At 43.8% G+C, this 18279-nt stretch overlaps 1 protein-coding gene across 9 annotated transcripts in view; it reads right to left on the reverse strand.

Moving 5' to 3' along the window:
* LOC129643204 (chromatin remodeling regulator CECR2) overlaps positions 1-18279 on the reverse strand; it is a 118107-nt gene that overhangs the window by 51570 nt on the left and 48258 nt on the right. Inside the window, exon 1 of one of the 9 annotated variants that reach the window (XM_055567459.1) lies at positions 7245-7267. The exons of the other annotated variants lie outside the window; for them this stretch is intronic. Within the exon in view, the coding sequence (XP_055423434.1) occupies positions 7245-7256 (12 nt within the window). The 5' untranslated portion in view covers positions 7257-7267. Of the gene's footprint in view, positions 1-7244; positions 7268-18279 lie in introns of those variants that run through there. 9 annotated transcript variants of the gene reach the window in all.

An 18279-nucleotide genomic window follows, 5' to 3' on the forward strand; every position in this document is an offset into this window, starting at 1 on the left:
CTATTTTATCTCTGTTGTTAGAAGTTTAAATACACTATGACACGACAGTCCAAAGTTTGCCGGAATCACCATGTCGCGAAGATGGCGTGTAGCGTAAATTTAAGCACCTGTGGGAAGTCTTCATGTTATCGCCACTACAGAGGGAACTAGGTCAGAATTCTTAATTCCCACTCGATCCACTTCACCAAAAAGGCAGAGACCATTAACGCCAGAAAGGGAAAATAGCATGGGGAATGACACTGAACGATGACCCCATTTCTTCTGAAACATGGCTTATTCAACATTCAAACAGACCAGAGTCACTGCCCACCCTCTACACCACCAGATCCCCTCCCAACCAGTTACTAACGCAAATCCTCCAGGTCACTTCAGATGCAGCCTTTTCCTCTCCAGGTCTCTCCTCCTCATTTACCCTCCCGTGTCCCCTCATCCTCCACATAAAAACTGGACTCTTTATCAAGCTGATTAGAAAAACAAATAAGCCAATATCTTCCAGTCAAAATTTACCGTTGTCTGCAGTAGGAAATGTAAACTTCACAGAAGGAGGCAGTTGGAAGGTTTTAACAAGAAAAATACGCCTGAGGTTCTTAAGAATTAGGTAGGAGACTCTGGGTTTGATTCAAGGTTTTGATGCAAACAACCTGGAGAATGGAGGAGTGACACAGGCAGACGGGAAAGAAGGCGGACCACAGGCAAGGAAAGGACAAACCGAGGCCTCCACGCCCACGTGCCTGGCCACTCTTGCTGCCTCCTGTTGCACACGTCTGTGCAAACGCCTGGGACCGCCAGGCCAGGACATGACACAACATCAAACATCATACATCCACGTGAGACCTTACTCCTGAAAGTGTCCTGAGTGTAGGATAAATGTTGACAGCTGCCAAAATTACTAATGGGGAGGGGTGGGGGAAGAGGTGTAGAAGCCCCCAGAGCAGATCCACTTCAGGGATGCACAGTGGCCAGGCCACTTAAGACAATGGACAAATTGGAGTAAAACTACTCCAGGCATGTGGTCTCCCTGAAAACTCTCTCACTAATCAAGAACTTCGTCAGCTGGCCTTAAGCAAGAAGCTGCTAAGTTGCTTCAGTCGTGTCCGACTCTGTGCGACCCCATAGATGGCAGCCCACCAGGCTCCGCCGTCCCTGGGATTCTCCAGGCAAGAACACCGGAGTGGGTTGCCATTTCCTTCTCCATAAGCAAGACGACTCCTGGTTAATTATCTGCCTCCAACTGAGAAACCAGTAGCTCTCGAGCAGTGAAACTGCACTAAATGACTGACTGAACCTCAGGGGTGGTTGAAAAGAATCGGTGCAAAATATCGTAGCTAGCACCAGTGATGTACACACACCCTCTTTCTGACCAATCTGCACCTGAGCCAGCTCTAAGGCCCAGGAAGGAGGAGCAGGTAAATTTGTCCATGCTCTCCTCTGCCCTGACCTCCCTCCTTCTCCAGGCTTCCCCTCCACCTCCTCCAACTCTCCCGCAAGCCTCCTGCCATTCATACTCCACTCCCTTCTCAGAATCCCAAAACCAGGGACCAACAGAAGGACCCGACCCTCAGAGGGCCCAGCAGGAGAGTAAGCCCAGCACAAGGAGCTGCCCCGTCCCATAGCTCTGGCAGAAAGCCTTTCAGTCACCCCTGACCCTTCTCTCATTTTATAGCCTACCCAGCAAGGGGCCCGGTGACTCTCCTGCAAATGCAATTCAGAAACCGCTGGGTCCTCCTCCAGCTGCTCTCTCACCATCAACCCCTCAGGGCCTCCTAACTGGACCCTGCCCAGGGACATGACAGGCTCAAGTCAGAATAAAGCTCCAAGGGGACCCTGCAGGCAGCCCCCTGCAGACGCTCAGCCCTCTGACCCCAGTGCCCATCAGCCAGCCTCCTGCCTGCTCCTGGGGGACCCACAGTGCTCCTGCCACAGGCTGGGTGGCAGGACTCCGTTCTGCACCTGCAGGGTTGCCCCATCATTGTCCAGTCCACCTACTGGGCTTTATTTTTCTAGTTTACCGATCACTTATTTATTACATGTTCATTTCTTTTTTTCCTTCCACTGTTATTATGTAAACCCCTTTAGAAGATTCCTAGTTTTTACATGTGCCTGTTTCCCTACACGCCCATGAGTCTTTAGTACTTCTGTTTGAAAACTGGTAAGGATCCACACGGAGAAGGCAATGGCACCCCACTCCAGTACTCTTGCCTGGAAAATCCCATGGATGGAGGAACCTGGTAGGCTGCAGTCCATGGGGTCGCAGAGAGTCGGATATGACTGAGCGACTTCACTTTCACTTTTCACTTTCATGCATTGGAGAAGGAAATGGCAACCCACTCCAGTGTTCTTGCCTGGAGAATCCCAAGGACAGGGGAGCCTGGTGGGCTGCCGTCTATGGGGTCGCACAGAGTCGGACACAACTGAAGTGACAGAAGCAGCAGCAGCAGCAGCAGCAAGGACCCACAAGCCAAGATTCCAGACTGAAGACTATCAAAAAAAAAGAGAAGCCCTAAGCTCTAGCTATCCTGAAGGACAATAATTTAAAATACGAATATGGAGAAGCATATAACGAAAATAAAAACATCTGAAACAAGTGTGGTCTGAAGTCATCTGTGAAAGCTCTTTTCCAAAAATTTAATCTGGAGGAATTCACTTATAAAGCAGGTACAGGGGTTGGTCTCAGGTTAAATTAAGCTCACAGGCTCCAGGAGCCCTTCCAGGGTCAGTGCGGTGCAAAACGACCTCAACTGACCCTTTCAATATTCTCTGCTTTAAATGAAGAGCTCACTGCGAACTAACCAGCGGTACTTTTCAAAAATCACAGGTATGTCCCCATCTTTACAACAGTTTTATTTAGTCTCTTCAGTTGGAAAAAAGGCCCTTCCTTCACACCGCCCACTCACCCAGGGGAGAGGGGCTCTCAGGTCCAGAGGCAGGCCTGCAAGCCCACGCGCTTCTGCCGTCGCTCTCACGTACAGACCAGTCACACAGCGCACGTGTGGCAGACAGGGGCGTGCTGTGTTTCTTTCTCCGCCTGAGGCGCCATCAGCTATGAACGCTGGAAAAGGGGCTTGAAAAATTACATCTCAGGAGCTGACAGATTATTAAGAAAGACTTACTTTGCTGGACAACTTACTGACATTGGTGAGAGGCAAAACTAAGTAAGCTGTGCAGCAAAACAACTTGCTTTGAAGGAAAAGAATAAACTGAACCAACAGAGGAGGAGAGACATGCTCCTCCCATGCAATTAACTGAAACTTCTGTACAAACGCAACTTTCTGCTCTGCTGACAAACGACAGTTCGTTACACGCCTGCAGGACAGACCTTGTTTCCGTGATGCTGGGAATGAGGGTGCACTCACAACTGGGAGGAGGGCTGCTTGTCCCCAAACAGGTCTCCAGGACACAGCAAAGGAAAGGGAAGACTAATCCAAACCTGAAACCACCACCTGCTAGTCTGGGTGGAGACGGGAGACCGCTAACACTGAAGAGACCCCAAGGGGCCATGTCCTAGGCAGGAAAAGTATTGGTGCAAATATGACAGAGTTCTCCACCCAAAAAGAAACACAGGATGTGAAGCACAGGATGCAGCTCCAGCATGAGGCACAGAATGTGAAAAGTCGCTCAGTTGTGTCCAACTCTTTGCAACCCTACGGACTGTACAGTCCATGGAATTCTCCAGGCCAAAATACTGGAGTGGATAGCCTTTCCCTTCTCCAGGGCATCTTCCCAACCTAGGGATCGAATCCAGGTCTTCCACATTCCGGACGGATTCTTTACCAGCTGAGCCACAACGGAAGCCAAAGAATACTGGAGCGGGTAGCCTATCCCTTTCTCCAGGGGATCTTCCCGACCCAGGGATTGAATTGGGGTCTCCTGCATCGCAGGCAGATTCTTTACCAGCTGAGCCACCAGGAAAACCCTATGAGGCAGACTCAGACCCTAAGAGTAGCTGGCAAATGACAGAGACTCCACAACATCTAAGTGTCTCTGTCCAGACATAGAAACTAGAAGCTTCACACTTAAATAAGAAGGGCAAGAAAACCGAGCCCCTTAAATCAGGCCCCCTCTCACGGTGCAAAGTGAGACTCCAGGTTACAAGTGTAAACTGACAGGTGTCACAGGTGACGGGCTCCTGAGCAGAGGGTAAAGCCGTTTCCCACGGGGATGTGCGTCAGCAAGCCTGGCGGCCTTCTCTGGCACAAACACCCGCTGCCTCCTGGCAGTGGGATCCACTTTTCAGCTGGACCGTACATCCTGACGCCCTGCACCTGCGCTCTGGCCTGCAACGTGGACGTGAGCTGTGAGGCTCATCGCAGATCACTCTGGACCAGTCATCCTGCTGCTGCAAACCACAGTCCCACAAAACGTAGCGGCTTCAAACCACCACCATGTTCTTTCTCACCCTGCCCTCAGTGGGTGGGGAGCTTGGAGCTGCCTGGCCTCAGGGCTCTGGTGTGCGGTCACCAGATGCTGGCCAGGGTTCCATCAGCTAAGGACCATCCACGCTCCCGGGGCTCACATCCACGGCAGGCACTGCGTGAGCCGGTCAATCCCCCTACAGGGGCTCCACACGATTGCCGGAGTGTCCTCGTGCTGTGTAACACACAAGCCAGGAGACCAAGGCTGAGGCCGTCCTGTCCCAGCCTCAGAAGGGACACCTCCCCTCCCGCTGGATTCCACAGGCCCTGTGCATCAGCCCAATTCAGATTGGGAGGGGACAAGGATCACTGGGACATGTCAGAAGCTGGCTGTTTTACACTCTTCTAAGTTGTAGTTACTAAAAGCCACTAGTACTAAGTTTGTCTCTGAAATCCACCAACATCCAAACTATAATACTGAACTTCTCACTCACCAAACAGTAATAAGACCGAACAAAAGCTGGCATATTGACTGCAGCACTTTAACAGCATCATCTTTTAGGGTTTGAAATAGCTCAGCTGGAATTCCATCACCTCCACTAGCTTTGTTCATGGTGATGCCTCCTAAGGCCCACTTGACTTCGCATTCCAGGACGTCTGGCTTTAGGTGAGTGATCACACCATCATGGTTATTTGGGTCATGAAGATCTTTTTTCAATAGTTCTTCTGTGTATTCATGCCACCTCTTCTTAATATCTTCTGCTTCTGTTAGGTCCATACCATTTCTGTCCTTTACTGTGCCCATCTTTGCATGAAATGTTCCCCTAGTATCCCTAATTTTCTTGAAGAGATCTCTAGTCTTTGCCATTCTATTATTTTCCTCTATTTCTTTGCATTGTTCACTTAGGAAGGCTTTCTTATCTCTCCTTGCTATTCTCTGGAACTCTGCATTCAGATGGATATATCTAGCCTCTTCTTTGCCTTCCACTTCTTTTCTCACCTATCTGTAAGGACACCTCAGACAATCATTTTGCCCTCTTGCATTTTTCTTGGGAACGGTTTTGATCACCTCCTTCTGTACACAATGTTACGAACCTCCGTCCATAGCTCATACCTGAATGGCCTAGGGGTTTTCTCTACTCTCTTCAATTTAAGTCTGAAGTTTGCAATAAGGAGTTCATGATCTGAGCCACAGTCAGCTCCCGGTTTTGTTTTTGCTGACTGTATAGAGCTTCTCCATCTTCGGCTGAGAAGAATATAATCAATCTGATTTCAGTATTGACCACCTGGTGATATCCATATGTAGAGTCCTCTCTTGTGTTGTTGGAAGACAGTGTTTGCTCCGACCAGTGCATTTTCTTGGTAAAACTGTTAGCCTTTGCTCTGCTTCATTTTGTACTCCAAGGCCAAATTGTCTGTTACTCCAGGTATTTGCATTCCACTCCCTTATGATGAAAGGGACTTTTTTTTTTTTTTTTTGGTGTTAGTTCTAGAAGGTCCTGTAGGTCTTCAAAGAACCATTCAACTTCAGCTTCTTTGGCATTAGTGCTTCACAAGTGACGGCAATGTCGGCTAGCTCACACTGAGCCCTGGCTACGTGGTAGACACCGTGCTACACTCTCCACATCCACTACCTCAACCTCCTCCACTGCCGTGTCCCTAACTCAGCATTTACTGGAAATATCTGGGTAGCAGGAGGACAACTGGAACCAGAGGTCAAGTTGAGAAGATGCCTGACCTGAGACCAAAAGGATGTAAAGCAGCCAGCCACACAGAAGACACAAGCGAGGGCTTTCCAGGCAAATGAAGCCACGGCTAAAACGCTCTAAGGAGCTGCGAGGCAGGAGCAGACCTTAAGTGCAGGATGAGGTGGGCCTCGCAAACTGAGACACGAAGAGTCTATCTTCTGTGACAATGAACAGGAAGCTCTTAAGCAGCAAATCGACAGTCTGGATTTGTTTATTACTCCAGCTGCTGGTGGCATGTACACTAGAGATCGGTTAGAAGCAAACGATGATCCAGATATGGGATGTTGGTGACTGGCCTAGAGCAGCAGCAGGTCAAGGGAGGAAAAGAAGGGCAGATATTCCAGATCCATGCTCAGAGTCAAACTAACAGAACGGCTGGAAGGCAGGAAATGTGGAAGGCAGAAAAGCAGGAGACTAAGAAGATAAAGGGATCTGGGTGTAGGCAAAACTTCAGTAAATGGTGACATTTTTTACAGTGGATAACATTGGATTAGAGGTTGGAGAAATCAAACTGACATAGGAACTTAGGAGGAAGAGGGAAGTGTACACACAGGGGATGGTGAGGTACACAGACAGCGCTTTTGGAAACATACATATGACCAGCAACTAATGAGATCTTTTCATTGCACAAGGCTTCGGCACTGTTTCAATGTTAAGAAATTGAGGTAATGTATCACTTTTTTCAATTAAAAACTATCTTTTTCAGCTCCAAAGATATAACTGACAAATAATGTAAGATATTGATACACATAAGACACAATGAAAAGATAACCACCATCCATTCATTAACACATCTGTCACCCCATGTACTTACACCCCTCTTGGGGGGTGGGGAGAAATTTAAATTCTACTTTCCAGAAAATCTCATACAATACTGTTGCCAACTACAGTCACCATCCTCAGATCTCATTCCTCTTATAACTGTGAGTTTATGCCCTTTCTCCAGCCTCTCTCCATTTCCCCTACTTTCAGCAACCAGTCTTCTACTCTGTCTCTAGGAGTTCCATTTAAATCCACATGTAATTTACGTAGTATTTCTCCTTCTGTGTCCGGCTTATTTCACTCGGCATAATGCCCTCTGGGTTCGTCCACGTTGCTGCAAATGGCAGGATTTCCTTCTCTTTAAAGGCTGAATAATATTTACCTGGATGCACATACAGACCACACCTTCTCGATCAGCTTCCCCAGTGACAGGCCCTCGGGTTGTTTCCATAATGCTGCAATGAATGTAGGAGAACAGGCTTGTCCTCAAGACGATGACATCCTCTGGATTATATGGTAATTGTGTTTTGAATTTTTTGAGGAACCTCCATACTCTTTTCCATAGTGTCCGTACTAGCTTACGTTCCCACCAACAGTGCACAAGGATTCTCCTTTCTCCATATCCTCGCCAGGAGGGGATAGCACTAGCTACCATTTGTCTGTTTGCTAGCAGCCATTCTGACAGGTGTGAGATGACACCTAACTGTGATTTTGATTTGCACTTCCCTGATGATTAGTGATGCTGAGTACCTTTTCATATACCAGCAAAATGGTAGAGGAGTTAACACCTGGGAGTGATCATGACCTTCTCCCCCTCCCTGTGGGCACCTTTCCATCATCCATCCTCCTAGGCTCTCATAGGATTCTTACTGCTTAAAGGGACCCTGCCTTTTCTTTCTTTCTTTCAAGATTAATTTCAAAAATAATAAAATCGTTTAAAATAGGATTACAATTACTAACAAGTTACAGCTAAGAAAAAATTTAACAGGGAAATCACCCTGTGGAATACTACCAGGTAGTAAAATTAAGTATGTGGAACTAACCTAAATGCACACCACTCTAACCTGATGTACAGCTATCGACCCACTTTCTTGTTTTTATGTATTCCAAATATAAGGATTTCTAGAATGCTTGGGTCAGAGGTTTCATTTTTTTAAGAAAACAAGCTCAAAAAGAGGAGCTGAGAGATGCAGACAAAGGAATATGTAAAAACAAGACTGTATCACAATTAAATGGGCCCAAATAAAGATAGGGAAAAGGTTCTTTAAAGTAAGAAAAGGGTTTTTTCCCAAGTTAAAAAATAAAAATCCACCTGAACAAAACATCAGCAAATTCTCCCAGTTATTACTTATTCCATCATTAAGTCAAAATTTGAACAGCTCTATAGAATTGTTAGGGCAAGCACACTGATTGAAACCGCCCACCCTGGCCAGGCACCATAGTAACTATTTGCATGAGTTGTTTTATGACAGGAGATCCTGATAAGGAATCAGTTCAGTTCAGTTCAGTCGCCCAGTCGTGTCCGACTCTGCGACCCCATGAATCGCAGCGCACCAGGCCTCCCTGTCCATCACCAACTCCTGGAGTTCACCCAGACACATGTCCATCGAGTCAGTGATGCCATCCAGCCATCTCATCCTCTGTCGTCCCCTTCTCCTCCTGCCCCCAATCCCCCCCAGCATCAGAGTCTTTTCCAATGAGTCAATTCTTCGCATGAGGTGGCCAAAGTACCGGAGTTTCAGCTTTAGCATCATTCCTTCCAAAGAAATCCCAGGGCTGATCTCCTTCAGAATGGACTGGTTGGATCTCCTTGCAGCCCAAGGGACTCTCAAGAGTCTTCTGCAACACCACAGTTCAAAAGCATCAATTCTTTGGCGCTCAGCTTTCTTCACAGTCCAACTCTCACATCCATACATGACCACTGGAAAAACCATAGCCTTGACCAGACGGACCTTTGGTGGCAAAGTGATGTCTCTGCTTTTGAATATGCTATCTAGGTTGGTCATAACTTTCCTTCCAAGGAGTAAGCGATAAGGAATACCGAACTAATAAGCTGCCACCAACGGGAAGAGTTTGGGAAAGGTAAAAAGGAGACACCACGTGTCCGTCCACTTCCCAGAATCCCTCTCGCCTGCATCCATCTTGGCTGAGCAATGCGTGCGCCACCAGGAAAGACTCTGAATTAGAATGACTGGCCAAAGACCACCCGGAAACTAATCCCATCACCATAAAACCCGAGACTGCGAGCCACGTGGCAGAGCACTTCTCCTGGGTTCCCTTACCCTACTGCTCTCCACCCGGGTGCCCTTTCCCAATAAAATCTCTTGCTTTGTCAGCACATGTGTCTCCTCGGACAACTCATTTCCGAGTGTTAGACAAGAGCCCAGTTTTAGGCCCTGCAAGGGGTCCCCATTCCTGCAACAGAATCATTTTCTGGTAATTCTTAAACACACTATTTATAATTTCTATTAACAAATTCATACATGAAAATATGACTATTCTATGCAAAGAATAGTAACAGGTAAATATCCTACGATGTTAAGGCTTTCCATATAAAGTTACAATTCAATCACTGCAGTGCTGGCCTAGGAACAGACCCTAGAATGATGGAGGGGACGTGTATGAACCTAACAGCATTTCAAATAACTGAAAAAAGATTAATCAGTAAATGATTCTGGCATAACTGGCTCATTTTCTGGAAAACAGTGGATTCCAATTTAACACCACACACTTGATTTAAATAATAAAAGCTAACAATATCAAAACACGGTCTTTCTAAGCATTCTAGCCACAGAAGAAAATTCAAACGGCCCAGCATGACCCGTGAGTAGACTCTAGTCAAGACCAACACCCAGTGAGTAAAGCCCTGCGACAGAGCACTAGCGGCCTCTGGTAGAGACGGAGCGTGTTAAACCCCATCTGCAGCGGCATACAAGAAGAAATGGCAGAAAAGAACCACTGCCACTCATCACAAGTTACAAAGGGGAAAAAAAGAGTAGTTCCATGTTTGCCTATAAAAGGGCCAAAACAGCAGGCTCATATACTGATAGTTTATTCCACACTTGTGAAACAAGAAAACGGTACTTTTGTGAACAAAAATTATTAAAATGAATATTGAGATAGTTTTCATTACTGTACTAAAAAGAACACTGGCAGCTGGGGTTTAGCACCTGCAGTGAAGTAATTAACAAGTTAAGTTCCATAACTGTAAAGTCACTTTTGTCTCTCTAGTTTAAAACTCTGGGTTACAGTCTGAGACCACATCATCAAACTCATCACTCTTCTTTTCAGGACGTTCATAAGAAAACATGAAGACATTAATTTAAGCAATGTTTTAGAGAAGTATACCTCCACATGTGGTCTATGGACCTGAACATCTCTTGAGGGCACTTACTAAAAAACAACAAACACAGGACTCTTTCCAAAACAGGGTCGGGGTGGGGTGGTATCATGGAGTAAGACATAGGTAAATTATTAAACCTCTAGGGAGGCACACCAGGCCAACACTTTTTTAAAAAGGTTTCATCAGATTTGAATATATAATACATTATTCTATACAAATACGGGTGTGTGTGTGCGTGTGTGTGCTCAATTGTGTCCAACTCTGCGACCTCATGGACCCTAGCCCATAAGGTTCCTCTGTCCATGGGATTTTCCAGGCAAGAACGCTGGAGTGGGTTGCCACGTCCTTCTCCATATAAATAAGGGTAAGCGGTTTTTAAAAAGCCTACCACAGCACAAAAGTCATTTCATAAACTAGAATAAAACTATGTGGTTCATGTATTAAAATGATCATCTAAGCACACCCATGCCTTCTACCATATTCCTGCCTTTAGAAAGGTCTAACTCATCCAGCAGCATCCAAGACCTCCACCAACAGCCAGCCAGCTCTGCAGCCCCAGCACACATCACCTGCCATGATATCAGACCCGACAACCCTGAGTGACCGCAGAGTGAGAAGCACGGTCACCCGGAGATACGCTGCTCTACCTTCTTGCACATCAACTTACCAATAAATGTTCCACACAACACAGGTGAAGTCTCCAGTGACTGTACACACGTCATGGTGAGCACCTCTGTTTTGCAGCAGTGCAAAATGTAGTGGCCAAGGAAGACTAGCTAAAGTGCATAAAAGTCTACCTGGCTCAATCTAGCCCTGGGAATTAATGTTTAAGGATTGATAGAAGCTATAGCCAGTCTTGGCTTCTTAGCCCCAGACTGGCGGAGCACGGTAGGATTTCATTCCTAATAAATCTTTTGAGAGACAACTGAAATAAAAAAATGTTTTCTTACAACTCTTTGCTATGTACCATTCCCTTCCATTTCTCCCCAAGGAAGACTACATTCTATACCGGATCAGGCTGCTGCTGCAGTTTAGTCTCTAAGTTCTGTTTGACTCTTCTGTGACCCCCATAGACTGCAGTCCACCAGGCTCCTCTGTCCATGCGATTTCCCAGGCAAGAATACTTGAGCAGGTTGACATTACCTTCGCCAGAGGATCTTTCCTAACCCAGAGGTGGAACCCCTGTCTCCTGAACTGGCAGGCAGATTCTCTACCTCTGAGCCACCTGGGAAGCCCCACCAGATCAGGTTCCATACCCAATAATCAAGAGGCCCAAGGAGTCAACAAGCAGACAGAGCATGAACGGGGGCGGGGATAGCACAGGACAGAACTCAAATGTAGGTTTCATCAGTTACTAGAGCTATGACCAGAGGCATTTTCAGTTTTGTGCCATAAAACAGAGAAAGAGTTCAATTTTTCAGTCACCGGGGCAAATGGGAGAAGTAACCAGAAACGTAACTTAAGGCACGCGGACCTGAGGACATCAAGTTCAGGTGCAAGGAAGCCCTTTGATAAATCATTAGGATTGCAATGCCTGAGCAACGGTGTTTGTTTATCCTTTTTACAAAATGCTGTAAATGACTATGTACGTACATGCATACATACGAAAACACTTTATGTAAACTCAAAAGGCAATCATACTCTTCATTCTAGGTGTTTTATAAATGCAATCTTTTTTCCTCCTTGTTTATCTTCTACATCAGTAATACTTCATCCTTTCTTGCTTTTCTGAATGCACATAAAGTCACATATATGGTTGATAGAAATATGAATGCAGATTACACAAAAGCATGTGACGGTTGGCTTTTTCTTAACTGATGAACATCACCATATTTCTCCACACACTGCTTTCCTCATGATCTTGTACAAATTCCTCCACGTCGACAGGTAGAGCTCCAATTCATTCTTTGAAAGGCTACCTAACAGACCATGATATAACATGTTCTGTTCATTCACTCTGCCACAGATGGACTTTTTGTTCATTTTGGTTTCCATTTTTTGCTCCTTATAACCATGTCACACTTCCCTTTCTTGTTCATAAGGCCTTGCTGTTGTTTTCCACTATGGGCTAAAATCCCAGGAGTGCTAACAGAACAAGAGAGTTTGCTCTAAGATCAGGAACAAGGCAAGGATGCCCACTTCAAGCACTGCTATTCAACACATACTGGACATTTTACACAGAGCAATGAGACAAGAAATAGAAACAAATGCCGCCCAATCAGAAAGAAGTAGTAAAATTATCTCTGTTCATAGATTACATCATCTCATGTGTAGAAAACCCTAAAGGTAATAATAAAAAACTTTTAGAATTAACAAACGAATTCAGAAAAGTAACAGGATACAAACTCAACACACAAAACTCAGCTGCATTTCTATATACATGAAAACATTTTTTTAATACAAAAATAATTCCACTTACATGAGCATCAAAACAGAAATACTTAGGAATTAATCAAGGAGGTGTAAGATTTGTATTGATCCAATAAAAACTACAGAATATGAATGAAGTTAAAGGCATAAATAAATGGAAACACATCCCATGTTCACTAAAGGACTTAATATTGTGAAGAGTCAATACTACCATACATTCAATGTAATCGCTATCAAAACCTCAGATGTCTTTTGCAGAAACATCATAAAATTTACATGGATTCTCAAGGGGACCCAAATAGCCAAAGCAATCTTGAAAAGGAACAAAAGTGGAGCACTCTCACGTCTTCATTGCAAAACTTACTACAATGCTACAGTAACCAAAACATACGCCAATAGAATAGAGTGCCCAGAAATAAATGTTTGACATATGGTCAGATGACCTTGACAAGAACAGTCTTTCCAAAAACTAGTGGTGGGGAAACGGGAGAGTCACGTTGGAAAAAAACCACGAAGTGAGAGAAGTTAGACCTTCACCCATGCGTCTGTGAGGCCACACTGAACAGGCAGGTCACAGGCTGGGCAGAACAGACCCAGTGTGTACCATCACACACACAAAAGTTCATTCAAAATGGATCAAAAATCTAAATGTGAGATCTAAAACTATAAAACTCTTAGGAGAGAACATGGGGCAAAATATTCATGAATTTCAACTTGGCAGTGATTTCCTGGATATTACAGGCAGCAAAAGTAGACTTCCCCAAAAGTTAAAAATTTTGCACATCAAAAGACATCAACAGAGTAAATAGGCAACTTACAAAATGGAATATTTGTAAATCATACATCCACTACAGGATTAATAGCCACAATACATAGAGAATTCATAAAACTCAACAACAACAAAAAATCAACAATAAAATTAAAAGATGGGCAGGGCTTTCCTGGTGGTTGAGTGGTAAAGAATACGCTTGCCAATGCAAGAGACAGGGGCTAGATCCCTGGTTCATGAAGATCCCACATGCCTTGGAGCAACTGAGTCCATGCAGCACAGCTACTGAGCTTGTACCCTCGAGCCGGGGAGCTGCCAACTACCGATCCCAAGTGCTACGACCACTGAAGCCCACACGCCCTACAGCCTGTGCTCAGCAAGAAAAGAAGCCACTGCCACAAAAAGCTTGTGCCCTGCAACTAGACAAATGCCCATGCAGCAACGAAGACCCAGCACAGACAAAAAGAACTAATTTTTTTTTAAATACTGATTTTTTAAAAGAATGGGCAAAGGACTTGATATTTCTCCAAAGATACAAATGGCCAATAAGCACATGACAAAATCCTCAATATCACTTATCATTAGGGGAGAAAAATCAAAACTGCAATGCAGGATCACCTCAAATCCATCAGGATGGCTACCACAGGGGGAAAACAGTGTTGGCAAGAATGTAGAGAAGTTAAAGCCCTTTGTACACTGCTGGTGAGACTGTAAAATGGAACGACCACCATGCAAAGGTGGGTCCTCACAAATTAAAAATTAACCGTACGTTTAGCACTTTCACATCTGGGTTTATAACCCAAAGAATTGAAAGCAGGGTCTCAAAGAGATATTGAGTGCACCTCTGTTAACAGCAGTATAGTTCACAATAGCTAAAATGTGGAAGCAAATCTAGTGTCCATCAATGGATGGACTGATTTTTAAAAATGTGGTTTAGGGGGGGAAAAAAAAATGTAGTTTAGGGACTTTCCTGGTGGCCCAGTGGTTAAGACTATGTTTACACTGCAGAGGGGCAGGGTGCCATCCTTGGCGGGGTAACTGGGATCTTGCATGCTGCATGGACACCAAAATAAAAACAGAAAAGTCTAGAGATACAATGGAATATTATTCAGCCTTAAAGGACAAAGATATGACATATTCTACAACATGGATGAACCCTGAGGGCATTATGCTAAGTGAAATAAGCCCACCACGAAAAGATTTCACTTATGTGAGGTACTTAGAACAGTCAAAATCGGAGACACATAAAGAGAAAAAGTGGTTACCCAGGGCTGGGGGAGGGGGAATGGGGACTAAGTATAAGAGTTTCAATTTCATAAAAGGAAAAGTTCTGGGGCTGGATGGTGGCCAACAGGTGCATGTTATGAACGTACTTAATACCGATACACTGTAACACTTTGTAAGTGCTTAGAATGATACACTTTCATGTTATGTATATTTTATGACAATTTTAAAACCTAAAAGAAAAAAAGAAAAGCAAGCCACAATGAACTATCACTAACTCCTCAACCCCCAAATTCAATGAGTAACCACTCTGCGACAGAGTCTGTGTGTCTATGTTTTAATTTTACTGAAATGTCATATTATTTTCCAAAAAGGCAGTATCAATATCATTTCCCAACAGCAATGTACTTAAGAGTACCCTTTTCTCTTCCAGTAAGATTTTTGTTGTTATTCGGTTGTTAACTCGTGTCCAACTCTTTGTGACCCCATGCAGCACACCAGGCTCCTCTGTCCTCCACTATCTCCCAGAGTTTGCTCAAACTCACGTCCATTGAATCAATGATGCTATCTAACATCTCATCTTCTACCACCCCCTTCTCCTGCCCTCAATCTTTCCCAGCATCAGAGTCTTTCTTTTTAAAAGAGTCGGCTCTTCGCATGAGGGGACCAAAGTATTGGAGCTTCAGCATCAGTCCTCCCAATGAATATTTAGGGTTGATTTCCTTTTGGATTGACTGGTTTGATCTCCCAGCTGTCCAAGAGACTCTCAAGAGTCTATTCTAGCATCACAATTCAAAAGCACCAATTCTTTGGTGCTCAGCCATCTTTATGGTCCAAGGCTCACATCCACGCATGACTTCTGGAAAAACCATAGCTTTGACCAGACGGAACTTGCAAAGTGATATCGCTTCTTGACCCACATACAAGTTTCTCAGAAGACCAGTCAGGTGGTCTGGCATTCCCATCTCTTTAAGAATTTTCCATAGTTTGTTATGATCCACATAGTCAAAGGCTTAAGTGTAATCAATGAAACAGATGTTTTTCTGGAACTCCTTTGCTTTCTCCATGATCCAATGAAAGTCAGCAATTTGATCTCTGGTTTCTCTGCTTTTTCTAAATCCAGCTTGTACATCTGAAGTTCCTGATTCACACACTGCAGAAGCCCAGTTTGATGGATTTTGAGGACAACCCTGCTAGCATGTGAGATGAGCACAAATGTGCAGTAGTTGGAACATTCTTTGGCACTGCCCTTCTTTGGGATTGGACCTTTTCCAGTCCTGTGGCCACTGCTGACTTTTCCAAATCTGTATATTGAGTGCTGCACTTTAACAGCATTATCTTTAAGGATTTTAAATAGCTCACCTGGAATTCTACCACCTCCACTAGCTTTGTTTGTAGTAATGCCTCCTAAGGCCCACTTTCAAACTCCAGGATGTCTGGCTCTAGGTGAGTGACCACACCACTGCGGTTATCTGGGGCACTAAGACCTTTTTTGTAGTTCTTCCGTGTATACTTGCCACCTCTTCTTAATCTCTTCTACTTCTGCCAGGTCCTTACCGTTTCTGTCCTTTATCATGCCCATTCCTGCAGGAAATGTTTCCTTGATCTCTAGCCTTTCCCATTCTATTGTTTTCCTCTGTTTTTTTTTCACTGATCATTTAAGGCCTTCTTATCTCTCCTTGCTATTTTCTATCCGTTTAATTTCTGCCAGTCAGAACGGCACCTTTTCAGGTATTTCCTGGCCATTTATACTTGCTCGTCTGTGGCTTACTTCTTCGTGCCCTGTGCCCATCGTTCCACTGGGCTACTGACTCTTTATAGTCACCTAGTTTGCCAATATTTTGTTCTTAAATTTCTTGTATGTCCACTGACTTAATAATATCTTTTGTTACATGATTTTTTTAAACTTCTATGATCTAATGTTTGTCTTTTACATGTTAGAACAGGGGCCAGCAAACTATAGTCTGCCACTTGCTACCATAAAGAAATACAAAGTTTTATTGAAACATAGCCTTGCCCAAGGTCATATTATACAACCCACAGTGTCTGGCACTTTTTACCAAAAAAAAAAGTCACCAATGGGTGCTATAAAATGTCAAAAAAATGGAGTGCCTGGTATGTCTCCTTTCCTGTCCACCTCCAGAAGAATTTAAGCTCCAAAGGACTTCTGTTTTATTCATTGACATACTACATAAAACAGTAACTGGCAAACAGTACCTATTAAACTTTCAGAATGAATGCAAGGTCCTTGAGCTTTCATATTCTTATTTACAAATGTAACCAAATATTATAGTTTAATAGTATTGCAATAAAAGAAAAATCCCAGAATTCCCTGGCAGTCCAGTGGTTGAGACTCCATGCCTTCTCCATACACGGGGCACGGGTCCCATTCCTGGTCAGAGAACTGGGATCCCGCACATCATGTAGCGTGGCCAAAATAAAATTGTTATTTTAAAGAGGAAAAATTATTTTTATTAGCAATGTGTGATCTTATTAAGTTTCATTGTTTAAAAAAAAAAAAAAAATCAATGAGAATCGGTACACCACAGTTTCATAGCTGAGAAGTATCCCAACAGTAAGGTCATCCCATATGGGAAACATTTGGGGTTCAATTTGATGTCTTTTAAAAAAAAAAAATCATTAAATTCTTTATATACAGGCATCAACACAGAGCACTCAAGACACTGCTTGTAAATTATTCTTCAGTTAACAAATCTGATGAAGGTGTCTAAGCATTTTCACCTTAAAGAATCTGAAGAGGAGGGGAAACACTCCCCACTGAACTTGATAACCAGCAACACATACAGCTTTAGGTTTTGGGCTCAGCTTATCTACAATAAACACAAGACAACAGGCTCATTTTAGAGCTCAAACCGTAGGAGACACATGTCATCTGGGGTGCTTTTCCCTCCTGTTATTTTGCATCTAAGCATAACTTTCCACTGCACCGTGAGACTACTATGTGTTCTATTCAACTTGGTAAAGGAAAAAAAACTAAGCCCAAAATATAATGTATAATCCTTTCAACCTCTGTCTTTATGTCAAAGTTTTATTAGCAAAATACTGGAGGGAAATACTCCAAGATCACAGAAAAAAAATTGTCATAACCCTTGTAACATTACAGTCTAACTTCTCTTATCCCACAAAATAAACACTGTCCTTTTAAACTATTAAATTACACTGAACAGCCTCTATGTTTCATTGCTACGGTCAATGAAGATGGGGTAATGCTCTCACCACATTCTTGAGTCTAAGTACAATTTTCCTTCTACTTTCTTAGACACTTTGGAAACCATGCATAACCCCTAGAATATGCAGTAATGCACTTCTTGCACTTTCAAGGTTGACAAATTTTAAAAGCTTTTTTAACCCTATACCATCTATATATTTCTGCTGATACTGAACAGTGTGACATCAGGAAAAAAGACACCTGCGTATCTTATACCTAAGAAGACTTTCTGAAAAAAACAGGAACTCCCCTTACTAAATAAATCTATCTATAATAACATACCACTAAGAAAAAGGTGAGATCATAAAGAAGAAAGACCAGAAAATGGACAAGGAGTAACAAAGAAAGAAAGAAGAAAAATCCATCTCCAAGTTCTCAGTGACTGGGGTGGGGGGAAGAAAAGTACTGAAAGAAGACTCTCATGATGCCGTATATATCCAGAAAAGTGAGTGTGTGCAGGGTGATTACAGTTCCAAGAAGCT

The sequence above is a fragment of the Bubalus kerabau genome, chromosome 1 (assembly GCF_029407905.1).
Source record: "Bubalus kerabau isolate K-KA32 ecotype Philippines breed swamp buffalo chromosome 1, PCC_UOA_SB_1v2, whole genome shotgun sequence".
Classification (NCBI taxonomy): domain Eukaryota; kingdom Metazoa; phylum Chordata; class Mammalia; order Artiodactyla; family Bovidae; genus Bubalus; species Bubalus kerabau.